The sequence below is a fragment of the Emydura macquarii genome, unplaced genomic scaffold (assembly GCF_026122565.2).
Source record: "Emydura macquarii macquarii isolate MOO-44397 ecotype Brisbane River unplaced genomic scaffold, CSIRO-AGI_Emac_v2 contig_915, whole genome shotgun sequence".
Classification (NCBI taxonomy): domain Eukaryota; kingdom Metazoa; phylum Chordata; order Testudines; family Chelidae; genus Emydura; species Emydura macquarii.
In genome coordinates this window covers 616,173-632,012 of record NW_027131052.1, presented here as the reverse complement: position 1 = coordinate 632,012, position 15,840 = coordinate 616,173, and the positions used below count along the sequence as shown (strand labels likewise).

The following is a 15,840-nucleotide window of genomic DNA, read 5'->3' as shown; positions in this document are numbered from 1 at the left end:
ACCCCCCACCCCCTCCTCCTCTTCCCCCGCCCCGCCCCGCCCCTCCCGGCCGGTTGGGTTCCAGGCCGGTTTCCGGTGAGCTCGCGCGGGGCGGGGCGGGCAGGTTAGAGTCCCCGGCAGGCAGGGCGGGGCGGGGCAGCTCGGGCAGGACAGACAGACAGACAGACAGTGCGGGGAGTGCAGGCAGCCGGGCAGTCTTCGGGCGGGGGTTGCAGACGGACAGACAGACAGACAGACAGCCCCTGGGGCGAGGGGGACGGACGGACGGACGGGAGGCAGGCAGGCAGGCTGTGTTGACGGACGGGCGGGCTCAGCCCCGGGGCGGGGGGAGGATTTGGGGCCGGGTCCCTCGGACGTGACCTGGCCCGGGGCGCAGGGAGCCGGCTGCTGCCGGGATCGGGACCGGGGCCGGGATCGGGGCCGTGACCTGGCCCGGGCTCTGTGACGGGCGGCGCGCGGCCCGGCCTGCGCGACCCTGCCCCGGGGCCGAGCCGGGCTGAGCTGGGCTGAGCCGGGCGCACCGGCCAGGCCTGTCGGTTGAGTCCCGGACCCTCGCCGGGCGCAGCCCGGAGCCGCTGGGCCGGCGGCAGCGATGGGGGGCCCGGCCGAGCTGATGGCCCGCTTCGAGGGCACGGCCCGCGGGCACCGGGTGCCGCCCGCCGGCTGGCGGCTCTGCCTGGCGCACGAGTTCGCGGAGAAGAGGAAACCCTACCAGGCCTCGGACGTCTCCGCCTCCAACGTGCTGAAACACCTGGGCCTGGGCATGCGGTAGGTGCTGGGCCGGTCCGTGCCCGCGGGCGCTATGCCGGCCCTTCCCGACGCGCCGCTGTCCCGGGGCCCTTCCTCTCTGCGGGAATGAAGGAGCCAAGGCCACCCGCAGCTTGCCTGGGGCGCTCGGCCTGGCCTGTCCCAGGGCCCTTCTCACCACGACCCCCGGGCGGGTCCGGCCTGCTGGATGGGCTGCTTGTCCGCACCCTGGTGTCCGTCCCCTCGGGGCTGTGCAGCTCCCGTCCGCTCAGGGGCAGCTCCCATGGCGAGGTGGCCGGGGCTGGAATTCAAACGATGAACGGTTTAGAGCAGGGCTGCAGTGGGGAATGGAAACCTGCACCGATGGGGAGAGTTCTGTGCTGGGGGGTGCTGTAACCGTGGGGGAGGGGGGGTAGAGTGAGAAGGGGAGTCGCTATAGCCACGGGGCGGGGGGAGGTGGCCAGGGGATGCTGTTTGTGACGGTGACAGTCGTACTCAGCTGGGACCAGTGACCTGGACAGGCGAGGGGCTACGCTGAACTGGAGGGCTGTAGTCTCCAAACAGCCCCACCCGACGAAGGAGGGCCCCACTCCGGGGATGACCATGCAGCCTGCCCTGCTTCCCCTCCCCCAGGGGCCACTTTGGGCTGGCGGCTTGGTCAGCTGCACCCGTCACTGGGGCAATAGGGGGGCCCACAAACGCATGAAGTATCCAAGGGGGGAGGAGAGGAAGAGAAACCCAATGAAGTGCAGACTGCCTGCAAAGGAGAGAATCGCTCCTGGAGTGTGAATGATTTAACGGGGCAAGGAGGCACTGAGCTCACAGCACCTTGGCTGAGTTTGCCCTGTGTTTATAAACAAATATCAGACCCCTAGAAAGGAGACAAGGAAGGAGGGTCTGAGAGAGGTCTGTAAAATCGTGACTGGTGTGGCCTGGGAGACAGTGACTAGGAAAGTTACTTACCCCTTCAGGGAATACAAGAACCAGTCGTCACCCAGTGAAATTAGTAGGCAGCAACTTTAAAGCAAACAAAAGGAAGGATTTGTTCTCACAATGCACAGCCACCCTCTGGAACTCGGGGGATGTTGCGAAGGGCGAAAGTATAACTTGTAGTTAATGGGCCACTCCACCTGGCATGATCCCTTACAACATGTGCTAACCACTGATGCTAAACAATCTGTTCCACCTGGCATTTCGCTGTGACTTGGGACTTTTTCCCAGCCGGAGGAAGAGCTGTGTGTGTTTGGAGGGTCTGTCTCTCTCATCAACAGAAGTTGGTCCAGTACAAGATATTACCTCAGTTCCCTCTCTCTAATATCCTGGGACTAACACCACTGCATCAGCACTGCCTACCACAGTGATGCTCATTGGTTAGAGACCAGACTTAATGGCAAAACGAGGAAGTTGAAATCCACAGGGTGAGCTAGGGACTGCCAGAGTTGGCTCTTAACCTCCCACGTAGTCCATCTAGCTTGGCACGCCCAGGGGAGAACTAAGAGGCAGGAAAACGTTTGTTTGTGAGAGCTTTCCAAGTCCAAAAACATAACACCTCCAAACCAAACCAGCAACCTTGAAACAATGAGAATTCCAGCCCAGGGAGGTGAACAGAAACTTTGGCAGGTAGGTGGAGATTATGGGGAGAGCTGGAAAAACAAACACCAGAGCTATAAAAGCAAAGAGGAGTCTGTGAGGTAGAAATGTGGTGGGAGAGACATCTGGGTCACTAAAACCTTAACTACGTTATGTCTTTGCTGAGAGTTTCCCACCATCGCCAATGCCAGTGTGGTTCCACTATGTAAGTGGCGGGAGCAGTGGTGCGGATCAGCTGCCCGCGTTGGTACGCCTGGGTCGTGCAGACCTGCCCTGAGCAGGGTTAGCGGGCCGTGCTTAGAACTCACGCCTACGAGCAGCCGTGACACTAGCAGCGTTCCCACCCTTCCACCTGTCAGCAGAGCAGCAACTGGGGGAGGTTCTTCAGAGTAAAGGCTAGGGCAGACACCATCTTCACCATGAGGGGCAAAGGGATTTCCTGGAGAGGAGTTACCATCCTTTCTGGTTGTCTGTTGGTTTGTGTTCGGTCCTGTCCCTGCAGATCTGAGCACCTCCTGGGTGGATAGATCGCCATGGCAAGGTCTGAAGTGGACTTCACAGTCTTCTGCACGTCTCCTGTCCTTAGTTGTAGGAAGCTCTGCTTGGGGCTGATTTTTCCTTGCCTTGATCATTAGCAGCGGAGGAAAACACAGCTGGAGCTATGCTGTATGCTAATTGGGCAGTAGTGCCACTGTAGTTAAGATTGCACCAGGATTTCCATTTCACAGGGGTGAAAAAAAGGTCTCTGTAAGCTCATTTTGAGTTAGCGTCAGTGTCGCGTGTCTGTAGTTTGTGAACCGCTTGGTTTTTCTTTGGCGGTTGGTGGTGATAAAATGTAGTGTAAGGTCAGTTATGACTTTTAAAAAGTACCTCGTGTGCCTAAAATTTGTCTGAGAGGGTCGAAAGCGCGTCAGACCCTAATGACCACCCCAGTCTGAGAGATGAAGTGTGTGGGATTCTTTGCTATGAATAGACTGGAAAATGTTTGTTCAGAGCTGCACCATGTTTTTATATCAATAGTTACTCAAGGTTTAAAAAGTTACTGTTTGGGTGTTAACGGTGATATTATGTTACTGATCAAGGTCCCCACTGCTGCTGACAACACTTATATGCCTACCTTGCTTTCCTGCATGGCCCTTCTTCTTGTAGTTTCTGAGCCTGATCACCTTTATGATGGTTTTTCTCACATCAGCCATGGGAGCCAGGGCAGGGCTGGAGTCCCCATTGTACGGACTGGGAACGGAGGCACAGTCAAAGGTTACAAAGCACATCTAGCGAGCAGGTCTCTGGGGCTCATTGTGGTAAATGTCTCAGCTCAGGGCGACTGCGCCTGTGTTTCCGCTCAGGGGTTCAGCAAGATGCCCACTCTTGGATTCCAGCTCCCCAGCCTTGCCTTTCTGGGTGGAGGCGCGCTTCTCTCTCTCTCCTGACCAAGGTATTCCCAGGCTGCACAGGTCCCTGCCTTCACTGTCTGTTTCCCAGGAAAGAGACTGCCTTAACAGACCTGCTTGCTTTCTCTTCAGAGGCTGATACCAGAGTGATTGTTGCAGACACCCATTGCCACACAGCCCTTGCTGTGCATGCCTGCTTTATCCTGAAGGGAAAAAGCATGACTGAGAAAACGTCGTGAAGGAATCTACATGCTCACACGCTCAGCAGAGCTCCTGGATTCTGGCATGAGCAGTCCTTTGATTCACCCTCCCTCCCCCGGGGATGCCAGCTCATCACCGCTTCAGCTCAGAGCAAGCATCCAGTCTTATGGGGCCTCAGAAGGCCCCGTCCAGGATCAGGACCCTCCACGGCCCTGTTTGCTGGCTTGGGAGGAAGGCCCTGAGCCAGTTTAAACTCCGCAATTTATCCAACAGTCTCTTTTTTTACCTGGTGGTCTCTGGGGATCCCAATTGGAACTAGTATGTGGGTATCCTGGGGGAGGGGAGGGAAGAGGCGCTGTGGCTTCAAAGGCTGAGAACGGAGGAAGTTCATTAGCACCCCCCCCCCCCCTAGAGCAGGTACGGACAGTGCCGCACCAGCAATGGGTCTCAAGGCATTAACTCTAATTCCATCAGGAATCACGTCTTTCGATCCAGTGTATGGTGATTGGAATCAGTTTTTTCAGGGCGTTACCGGATATTGTCAGTCCGTCCCAGTAAAGTCTGCAGCTGGTCTGCGCATTGGTGACAGTCCAGTTATACAGGCTGATCTGGGCTGCATGGTTAGCTGGGTTCATTTGAACAACAAGCCTTTTCATACAACTAAAGGCAAGGCTGTAAGTCTAGCGACCAGGAATGTAGGTTGCACGTGGAGGACAGGGACAGTTCTGGAAAGCAGTGACTCCTGAGGAGGTCCCAGGGGAACCAACGGAGTGTGAGTTTGCAGGGTGCTGGAGTGACCAAGAGCAAACAGGACCCTGGGTGTATAAGCAGGCGAGTGGGAGCAGAGAGATGTTACCCTATGGGTAAATAGCAGTAGCGAGACCATTCCTGGCCACTCGGTGCAATTCTGGTGGCCGCACTTCAAAGAGGGGGTTCAGAAAAGAGCCGTAAGAACGACGTGCGCTAGAAAACCTGCCTGACTTTGAGACGCTGAGGACGCTCCCTCCCTCGGGTTAGTTGAACAGAAAGTGAAGAGCTACGAAGACTTACATGGGGAGGAGGTTTCCAGTCGCAGGGGGCTCTTTAATCTGACAGGCGAAGTCCAACAGCTGGAAGCTGAAGGTAGATGAGGAATAAGGCAAACATGTTTAACAGGGAGGGAGACTGACCCGTGGAACGATTTCGGGCTTGTCTACACGTACGGCGCCGTAGCACTGCAGTGAAGACGCTCCTACCCCCACGGGAGAGCGTCTTGCCGAAGCGAGTTCATCCTCCTCAGCGAGAGGTGGTAGCGATGTCGGTGGGAGACGCTCCCCTGTCGCCATGGCGCTGCCCACACAAGGGGTTAGGTTGGTGTAACGGCATCGCTTGGGGTGAATTTTTCACACCCGGAAGCGGCGTGGTGACACCGACACAGTCTGTAGCGTGCTCCTGGCCGGAGTGCGGGGTGTGTCGAGTCTCCACTGCAAAGCTGTGCGTCCTGTGCTCGAAGACCAAGCGCTGGCCAGGTGTGGGGTCACTGCCTGGTGTTTTCTGGCCTGGGCGGTGCAGACAGGATGCTCGTCAGGGTCCATTCTGCTGCCCTCGAAACCAGAGTCCCAGGCTTGTGTCCTGCCCGCAGGCTCACTCCTCAGCAGCCGTCCCGTCCTGTGTAACACACACGCTGCATGTGCTCTGCGGACACAACGTTACTGCGGCCCCGGCGCTGGGACAGCCTGGGCCTTCTCTTGATACAGTGACGGAGGTTTAGAGTGATACAGTGTGTCACACGCATCGCTTGTGCAATTGTAATCCCCCAACGGCGCCCGGCTCTTTGCTTCCCGCCCCCAGCCTCAGGGGACAGCCTGGGCCGGGGGGTAGGAGTCTGCCCTCCCCCTTTGAGGCAGCCTGCTCGCGCCAGGGCCGCAGGCTCACCGTTTTCGACCAGAGCTCCCAGCCCAGTCCCACGGTCACGGCTGAGGGCTGGAATTTCTGGGGCCTCTGAGCTGAGGAGCAGCTTTGATGGCCAGGACGAGCGTGTGGTGCTCGCTGATACTGGTGCTCTGTCCCACACATGCGCTGAAGTCGTGTCATGCCGGTGGGGCTATCTGTGGGGGAAGGAGTGCTGGACTTCTGGACCGGAATGCTACGAGCGGAGCGACTCCTAAAGCCAGTACGTGTGGTGTCACTACAAGGGAACGGGGCCGTGCTGGCCTAGTGTGGTTACACGGTGCTTTGGTTCAGGGCATCGTGGCGTGGCTGCCACGCCGTGCGCTGGGGGAGTAGGACGTGCAGAATTCTGCGCTTGGGAAGGACGCTCTGTCGTGTGCACACACAATGGGGAGTGCTGTGGAAAGGGATCGGGGGTCAGAGTGGATCACAGGCTAAATCTGAGCCGGCAGTGTCACACTGTTGCAAAAAAAGCAAACTTCAGTCTGGGATGTGTTAGCAGGAGTGTTGTAAGCAAGACACGAGAAGTAATTCTTCCGCTCTGCTCCGTGCTGAAATGGCCTCAGCCGGAGTATTGCACCCAGTTCTGGGTGCTAGCGTTTCAGGAAAGATGTGGACAAATTTTAGGAAGTCCAGAGAGCAACAAACTAGAAAATGTGATCTGTGAGGGAGGATTGAAAAAACGGGTTTGTTTACTCTGGAGAAGAAGCCTGAGGGGGGACATAAGTTTTCAAGTACATAAAAGGTTGTTACAAGGAGGAAGGAGAAAAATAGTTCTCGTTAACCTCTGAGGCTAGGACAAGAAGCAATGGGCTTGGATTGCAGCCAGGGCCGTTTAGGTTGGACGTTAGGAAAAACTTCCTGACTGTCAGGGCAGTTAGCACTGGAATACATTGCCGAGGGAGGCTGTGGAATCTCCAGCATTGGAGATTTAAGAGCAGGTTGGACAAACACCTGTCAGGGATGGTCTCTCTGTAGATAATACTTGTCCTGCTGTAAGTGCATGGGACTGGACTAGATGACCCTGCGAGGTCTCTATGCAGTCAGCGTACTGAATGCTGACTGTACCTGTGCCATTATTGCATTCACTGCTAGTGGGTGAGGGCTGGGGATCTCTGGAGCCCCTTATCCACATCAGCCTCACTCAGCTCGCCCCCAACCTTGATTCTGGTCCCTTCCACCTCAGCCCCTGCTTCCTGCATCCGACTGATGAGTCAGGCTCACAAGCTGAGCTGGGATCCTGGGGAAGGACACCTGCAGGGCAGTGTGTGTGCTTGTGCGAGTGTGAACTGAGACTGTCACAAGGATAAATGCTACCTTTGATTTATGCAAACAGCTGCAGAGGCTGAAAGAAAAGGTTCTGACGTTCTGGGCCGCAGGCACGCATTTTGCTGTTGGTGTCACACAGCAGCAAGGGAGAAGGTGGAAAGAGGTTTGTTTCACGCTGGCAGGTACCGGGGAGGGGGGAGGCAATGGAGTAGGCAGACCCACAGGCACCCATCCTGTGGCGGCAGCCGCTCATGGCTGTATCCATTTTGCAGACGTGCAGGAGCCGCTGCAGCATATTTTGGGAGGGGAGCAATGACAGATTCCTGCTCCGGGTTTCCCTCCAGCTGACAGGCTGTTATCACTGCTAAACAGGGTGTGTGTGGCTCGTGGCCTAGTTTTTCAACGGTGATAAAATGTTAGAGACTGAGAGAGAGCGCCCGGCACAATTTGGGGGTCGTGTTGAATCATCGCTGAACTGGAGCTCCCAGTGTGACCCTGTGGCCAGAAGAGCTAACGTCCGGCTGGGATGCACAAAGGGAGGGCGTGTGTGTGTGTGTGGGGAGAATGAACAGGAGCAGCAAGGTGATTTTACCTCCGTGTGCAGCATTGGTGAGATGGCTGCTGCAGTGTCCAGTTCTGGAGCCCACCGTCCAAAACGGATGTCGATGAATTGCTTAGGAGTGCTGAGAATGATGGCAGGATTAGCAAACCTGCCTCCTGGCGATAGACTCAAAGAGCTCTGAATATTCAGCTTAACAAAGAGACGGTTACGGGGTGACTTGATTCCGGTCCACAAGTACCTGTCTGGGGTACTCTGATAATCGAGAGCTCACCAATCTGTTCCAGCAGATCCAGGGATAGTCTGGTCTAGGGGCTGGAAATTCAGACTGGAAAGAAGGTGTCAATGTTTAACAATGAGGGGAATTAACCTTTGGAACAACTCACCAAAAGTCACAGTGGATTCTCCGTCACGGGCAATTCTTAAATCAAGACTGGCTGTTTTTCTGTGAGATCTGCTCTGGGAATGTTTTGGGGCAGTTCTCTGCCCTGTGCTGTGCAAGAGGTCAAACTAGACCGGGGTTCTCAAACGGGGGGGTGGGGCTGGGGGGGGTTTATGAGGTTATTGTGGGGGGGGGGTCACAAGCTATCAGCCTCTGTGCATGCCGGTAAGGGTGGCATGGCATGGGTGGGGTCGTCACTTTTTGGGGGGGTGTCACCACAGCCTGAAATATTTTCAAAGGGGGTCCCAGCAAAAAAACGTTTGAGGACCCCTGGACTAGATGGTCCCAGTGGTCCCTTCTGGCCTTGCACTCTGAATCTCCGCCACATGGCTGGCCTTTCTCTCCCTCCCAGAGGGTCGACACAATCAGGACCAGCCTCCCTGCCCTGGGGGAGCTGCCAGGAGAAGGACATCGACTCCGTGTTAGTTTTCGTTTGTTGACACCCTCCCCTTATGCTTGGAGACAGCTGCATCATGCCCCCTGCTAAGCACCCAGGTGCCTGAAAGCCTGGAAAGAAGGGAAAAGCCTCATGCATTCCTTGCCACCTTCACATCTCCTACAGTGAGGTAGGTCAGCAATGCACCCCAGAAAGCAATCGCTGCCATCTCCTGCTGAAACAGCGTGTCTGCCAACCTCCGGCAAAGCTGCTCTGCCATGCAGAACCGCAGTGGTGAGCTCAGCAGTGTCAAAGCAGAATAATGGTATCAACAGATCTGACTGTCAAACACAAGGTTTTGGGGGGGGGGGGTGAGTGGGGGGCGACCATAAGGGGGAGACATAAAAATTGAGGTGCAGGAACAGCTGACCGTGTTTGGCAGTAAGTCTGGGATCTCTGCCACCATGTACAAAGGCAGTAACTTCTCTTCTAACCCCATTGAGCTGCTTGCATCACCTCCTTCAAAAAGAACTATAAAACCCCATCTAGATCCTGTAACATTCAGTCCCTTGCGGCTGTCAATCACCGCAAGCCTCTGCTGGGTGCACCTGGCCCTTTGAGATCATAGTGCAGAGAATTCACCTGGGAGCAGCTTCAGAGGCACAGCTGCCTTCGCTAGAGAGGAGTTTATTCATCACTGTTAAAGAGAGGGAGAAGCAAAGCAAATGCCATTAAATTGCAGGAGTTCTTGATGCAGGTGAGACCTCCCTGGCCTCCTTCCTGCACTGGTTAGATCTGGCTCAAATAATCTCGGGTGCTGAGTTCAGCCAGGACGTTCTGTGCATTCAGCTCCGTGGATCACCCTTGTCCATGCCGGGACCCCACTCTGCATTATCAAGATGGGAAGGGCTGGGTGGCCTTGACTTTCGAACGTGCAGAGCTGTAATAATTAATACTAAGGGCGAGGCTTGGAGGGGATCGAGAACATCCTGCTGCCAGGAGGGACGTTACCTCACGCTGGCTGATGCAGGATTCAGACGCCTCCCCTGCTGCACGGGCGCCGACTGCTCTTGGAGGCAGGATGCAGAGCTAAGGGACCATTTGTCTGCTCCAGTGTGGCCATTTCTGAGTCCTGGGGCTGCCCTGACCTGTTGGCCAGGCTGAGATCCCTGGTCAAGGCTGTAACATGCCCGCTGCCGTGGGGTTCGAGTGCCCTGGCCCATTCATTAGTTAATATCTGCACGGAGCTCAGAATGGGTCAAATGCCAAGTACTGCTCCACAGGGAAACCCCTAGGGTCAGGCCAGCGCCCTCCCCCGCTTCCAAGGCCAGTGCCCTGGAGTCTCGCAGGCGGTTGCAGTGTGTTACTGCCCGGGACCAGCATCTCCCGGAGTCAGGCCAGGTGACTGTCCACATATGGCCTTGTTCAAATCATGCCAGACAGCCTATTCGGCTGTGTCGTTTGCACAAGGTGTCCTCTGAGCAGGAGGTGAATGTCTGTGTCCCACCGCTGATGGCCAGTGTATGTTTTCCTGGTTCAGTGGATGTTGTATTTGCTGCTCTGGGTTTCCTGCAATCCCTCATCAAACGTAAGCAGCACAGTGGCGCGAGCAGACCCGCAATTCATTCTCTCTCTGCACATGACTGGCGTCTGGGGCTCGTCCTAAATTACCCTTTCCCTCCCATGCCAGGAGGCCTGCCTTGTCTTGTTCCAGTCTAACAGCCAGGCTTCCCAGGGCCAGGGGTTACCCTGAAGCCGGCTCATTGTTTGTTTGTATTTTCAGTGATTCCTTTGAAACGTCGTTTGGTTCCGTCTCAGATATGAAATGCTGTCAGGGGCCGTCCCCAGCGTGTTCCACTTGTCCTGGCCAGGCCCCGCTCTGGCTGTGTCCCGTCTTGGATTCTGTTGTTTTCACATCTGCTTTTCCATTGCGGAGCCGTGGGGTAGGGAGCCGTTACCTGATTGCACAGCCCCCTACGCACAGGACCACATTTGCATTATTTATGTAGCACCCAAAGGGCACGTGTCACGTCCCATGAGGCATGGTTTGAAACTGGGATGGGCTGCATCTGTTCAAACCCCAGTGCACTGGTGTGAACGGTGCTTATGCTAGCAGCTGCCCCAGTGACTGGAGTCTCCCTCGAGACAAAACCCCCCTGGGCAAGGTTCACATCAGCATGTATGTGCCTAACCCTCCCAGAGCCAGCGCTCTGTGCCTGATCTGCGATGTCTGTGTCTGCACGGGTCTCTCCGCTCCCTGGGCCTGGCCCAGTAATTAGCTGGAGGTACAGTGCTAAGTATACTGTTGCGTCTTAACATGCTAAACATGGCTCTGGTGCGGCGGCTGCTGGAATCCTGTGTCCAGGCCGGATGCCCCAGATCCGGAAGGATGTTGATAAATTGCAGCGGGCTCAGAGAAGAGCCATGAGAGTGATTCAGCGACAGGTTCAAAGAGCTCAGTCTGTTCAGCTTAGCAAAGAGAAGGTGAAGGGGCGACTCAGCTACAGTCTAGAGATACCGAGACAGGAGAGAGAGACAAGGTGGGGGAGGTAATTCCTTTTCCTGGCCCAGCTTCCGTTGCGGGGAGAGACAGCGACCGTGCGCTGATAGGGAGCTAATGCTGCTAATGGCGGGCGCATCTCTCCTGCAGATACATGGGCGTAGCACGACCAATGGCTGGAAGCTGAAGCGAGACCGTTTCAGACAGGAAATGAGGCGTGCGGTTTTGACAGGGAGGGTCATTAACCATTGGAATGAATGACCAAGGGTCATGATGGATTCTCCATCGCTGGCAGCTTTTCAGTCGAGGGGGTGTTTTTCTAAACACACTGCTCGAGGAATTGCTTTGGAGCAGCTCTCTGGCTTGTGATCTGCAGGGGGCCAGACTAGATGATCATGCTGATCCCTTCTGGCCCAAGAACCTGTGAAGTAATGACAATGACGACACCAGGCGCTGTTCAGTGGAGCCAGGCTGGAAACAGCCTCTCCAGCTGCTGCCCCGTCTCGCTCTCCTCCCGAACGTCCATCATTCTCCTTGACTTGTCAGCCGCCTTCGACACCATCGCCCATGCGCCTCGTGGTTCAGTCTGGTCTTCCTTGACGTCTGTGACCTCGTCCTCTCATGGGTCTCCTCCGATCTCTAACCACGGCTTTAGTGCGTCCTTCGGAGACTCTCCTCCTCCCTCCTCAAGGCTCTGTGCTTGGTCCCCTTCTCTTCTCCCTCGACACCCTGTCTCTGGGTAATCACAAGCGCACATTGATCTGCTATCTGCGCTGACCTGACGATGGAGCTGCCTCTCTGCTAGAGACCTGGCTCCTTCTGTCCAAACTGCAGGCTCAGCCTGTCTCTGTGACAGCTCCTCGGGGACGTCTAGCTGTCCGATCAGGTTCAGCATGGCTAAAGCACAGCTCCTGATCTTCATCGTGCCCCAAGCCCTCCCCGCCACCTCCTTTCTTCATCGCCGTGGACGAGGTCCCCATGCCGCCAGTCGCGCCGGCCTGCCACCTGGCTCATCTTGACGTGGGCCTCGCACGCAGGCTGTCTAAATCTTGCTGCATCACATCTCTGAGCTCCGGCTTTCCTTGTCTGTCAGCACGACTAAAACTCCTCCGAGCTCCCGCTGCCTCTTGTCTCTGGCCGTGCCGCACTCGGCTCCATGCCGAACGCTGCTGCACAGGTCGTTCTCCTGGCCCATCGCTTTCACCCCCTCGCTTTGCTTCCCTCCACCGGCTCCCTCTGCTCGATGGTGTCAAACGAGAGCAGCTTGTCTGCACTGTCCAGGTCCTTTACGCCCTGTCCCCCCGCTTCTAGCCCTCTCCAGGGGCGAGCCGGCAGCTCAGCGGTGGATGAGAATCAGCCCGGGATGCCGATCTGTCACCCCCCAACTACGTTTTCAAACAAGCACCCTCGTGCTTTCTCCCAGGCTGCCCTCAGAAACAGGACACACTCCCCATAAACATCCACAAAGTACCTCATCATCCACCTTCAAATCCCTTCTCAAACCTCGCCTCTGCCGTTGTGCCTACAGAACCATAACAGCCAGGCTGCTGGTGTGCTGAGACCACTGACTGCCAATATTGTCTTGTTTCTCTGTGCTCCCTTGTCTCCATCTGCTGTCTCTTGTCTGATACTTAAGGGAGTCGTCCGTCCGTCCGTCGTCGTTCCCCTCCCCCCCGTGCTTGTATAGCCCCTAACAGCATGGGGTCATGGTCCGTGCCTGGGGCTCCTCGAGTGACCAAAACACAACATGAATAATAATAGAGCTTAGTGAGAAACGGTTTTCCCATCCCATGAAAACGTTCATGATTTCAGAGAACTTTCCCTTCCTGGAACCGGAGGAGAAGCTGAAATTCTGAAAACTGATGTTTCAGGAAAAACAAAATGATTACATTTTTTACTATAATTAGCTTAAATTTCAAAAAGGAAAGTCAGTTTGAACTGGGAAAGCAGAAATTCTGTTTTGAAATGCTGAGACAAATTCAGTCAAGTCCACCGCTGGCCACCGAACGTTTCAGTGTCAGTGAGTTGTCAGTCTCCGGCCACAGAGATTCCAGCCAGCTCCAGCGGGCCGTGCCAGAGAAGCGCACCTTGCCACCAGGCCAGGCTGTCCCGTGGAACCTGCTCCTTTGTCTCTGAGTCAGCCGAGCCTTCAGATTTCCCCTACTGCCCTCCCACAAACTCCTCTCACACGCAAAGGGGCAGCTCCATGCTAACCCTCCAAGGAGAGCCTGTCCTGGCCGTCCTGGGAGAAGAGAGAGCCTCCCACCACAGCCATACGGGCAAATCAAACGCTAGGCACCAACGCGCTCTCCAGGATGGACGACAGCTGGGACCCAGCTAGGCCAGGTCCTCGCGGCCCACCACCCCGAGGCCCCCTGCTCTCAGGCGCCCTCCCCGCTGTTCTTTGCATGCTTTATATCGCTCTTCTTCCTCCTTCCTCGCTCACTCTGCCCCTCCCCTGCTGCTTGGCGCCGTTCTCCTCGTGGGGGGTGGGCAGAGGGTCCCGCTTCGTTCTCTCTGGCGCTGGGGTCATGGGTTATGTCCGGCTCGGTCACACAGTGCGTTTCAAGGGACAAGTGTGATCTTGCCGCGTGCTGTGTTGTTGTCGGGCTGAATCGCCGCTTGACCTGGCCTCCTGGGAGCCCAGCCATCTCGCCCCCCATGTTGCATGTGGCTGTCTCATGCCCTTCCTCCGCAGGGCCGGGTGGGGGTGGGAGCGGGGTGCCCCTTGCGGGGTGGGGGGCAGTGATACCACAGCCCGTTATGCCCCTCTCAGGTTTCCCTTCCCCTCCGCAGGTATTTGCGGTGGTGGTACAGGAAGACACACGTGGAGAAGAAGAGTCCCGTCATCGACCTGTTCAACCCGCTCCCGCTGCGCCAGATCTACGGTGAGCTTCCCGCCCGCCCCTAGGGCCCATGGGGGGAGCAGGGTTCATGTGGGGGTGCCGCAGCTGGACGGGAGGCTGCCAGGTTCTTCCTGGGGCTGCCGGGGGTGGGGGGGGGGGCGCAGATGGGAAGGTTGCCATGGTTACCCCAGGGCTGAGGGGGTAGGCAGGAGGTTATGGGGGTGAGGACGCTGGCACAGGGCAGGCACCCTACGGCTGCTAGAGCTGCTGTGGGGCTACGCCGGGCTGATGGCAGGACAGGTGAGTCCTGTGGGTAACCTGGGGTACGGGCGGGGGCTGCGGGGACTGCCCCAGGGGGGCGGGGGCTGCGGGGACTGCCCCAGGGGGGCGGGGGCTGCGGGGAGGCGAGGGCTGCCCCTGTGGCGGGTGCTGGGTTATGCTGGACTGTGAGGACCTCAGCCCCTTCCTAGTGCGTGTGCGCCCTGGCCCCGCTGGTGCGTGTGTGCGTGTGTGTGTGTGTGTGTGTGTGTTTGCACGTCTCTCTCGTGCCAGGCTCCTGACACTGCTGATCCTGTCTCTCCGGCAGGGTGCCCGCTGGGTGGGTTTGGGGGAGGTACCATCACCCGCGGCTGGCGGGGGGAGTTCTGTCGATGGCAGTTGAACCCTGGCATGTACCACTATAAGACGGTCATAGCTGACCAGGTGAGTGTGTGTTCGCGTTGCTCCCGCTGGCACCTTGCCGCCTGGTTCCCCGGTTGTGCCCTTTCTTCCTTGGGGCTGGGCGCGTTACCAACGTTAGGTGATGCACACGTAAGGCCCAGTCCCCCTTCTGCACCTAGGGGGCAAAGAAGGGACCTATGGCATCGCTCCGCACCACCCCCACTGCCATGCCGCCACCTCTGAGGTGGAACATGGCAGCTGTTAACCAGCGGCGCTGTGCAGCAGGGTAGAGGAGGAGGTGAAGAGGAACTCATGGTCCTGGTCGGCAGCCATGCTGACGGGGTGGCCGGCGGGGTTGCGGCTGCCCAGCCTGGCTTGCTGGCATTTCTGTTCAGATCCACGAGCCCAGCCCTGTAGCTGGCGGATGCAGGTTCCCAGCTCTCCTGTTTCCAGGGAGCTCCTGCCTAGGGGCTCCTCTCCTTCCTCCCCCGTGACATTGCCCCTCTGAGCCTGGCTGGCTGTTCCCTGCCCAGGTCTCTCCTCCCTGTGAGTGCCCTCGGGGCCCTTGGTTCCATGGGGCGGATGAGCACAGTCATTGCTGCCTTGGAAGGGAGTTCCAGAGCCAAGCCCCTCCGGCCAGCCGTCCTCTCTGAGCCAGCCCGGGGCTGCTGCAGGATTGCCTAGGGAGACAGACGCTCTCCAGGGCCTGAGGGGTCAAACCCAGCTCTGTCAGCTGCCCTGGGACAGCCAGTGCTGGAGTGGGCTCTGCCGCCAGTGTTGGTGTGTCCAGCTCTTGGGAGCAGCGCCTGCCCTGCATTCCCACCTCAGCGTCTCTGCTCTCGTCCCTCCCAGTTCACTGTCTGCTTGCGCCGGAAGGGACAGACGGTTTACCAGCAGGTCCTGTCTGTGGAGAGACCCAGCACGCTGCAGGGCTGGAACTGGGGCTTCTGTGGCCACTACGCCTTCTACCATGCGCTGTACCCTCGTGCCTGGACGGTGTACCAGCTCCCAGGGCAGGACATGGTGCTCACCTGCCGGCAGGTCAGCCCTGTCATCCCGCACGATTACCAGGTGAGGCTCCCCTGCCTTCAGCCCTGCAACCAGCAGCTGCTGATGGAACCTTCGGGTGCCCCACACCACGTCACCGCCCTCCTCACGGGGCCCTGCTTCTCTCCCTTGATCGACTTGAGGGGTCATTGCGGAGGGACCCGAGGTCTCCGGAACGGAGCCTGGCTTCCCGTCTGGCAGAGAAGGCGCCAGGGCTGACCTGTGCGCTGTGCCCAGGCCCTGCCACCCTGGCCACTGAACTTGGCTCCCCTGGGCGCCCAGA

General features: G+C 57.5%; 1 protein-coding gene across 1 annotated transcript in view; it reads left to right on the top strand.

The window, feature by feature from the left end:
- Nucleotides 1-93: 93 nt before the first annotated feature.
- The window catches only part of GBA2 (glucosylceramidase beta 2), a 40,422-nt gene continuing 24,675 nt past the window's right edge, over nucleotides 94-15,840 (top strand). The window contains exons 1-4 of the mRNA XM_067543537.1: nucleotides 94-768; nucleotides 13,801-13,892; nucleotides 14,437-14,552; nucleotides 15,363-15,581. Coding sequence (XP_067399638.1) covers nucleotides 593-768; nucleotides 13,801-13,892; nucleotides 14,437-14,552; nucleotides 15,363-15,581 — 603 coding nt within the window. The 5' untranslated portion in view covers nucleotides 94-592. The remainder of the gene's footprint in view (nucleotides 769-13,800; nucleotides 13,893-14,436; nucleotides 14,553-15,362; nucleotides 15,582-15,840) is intronic.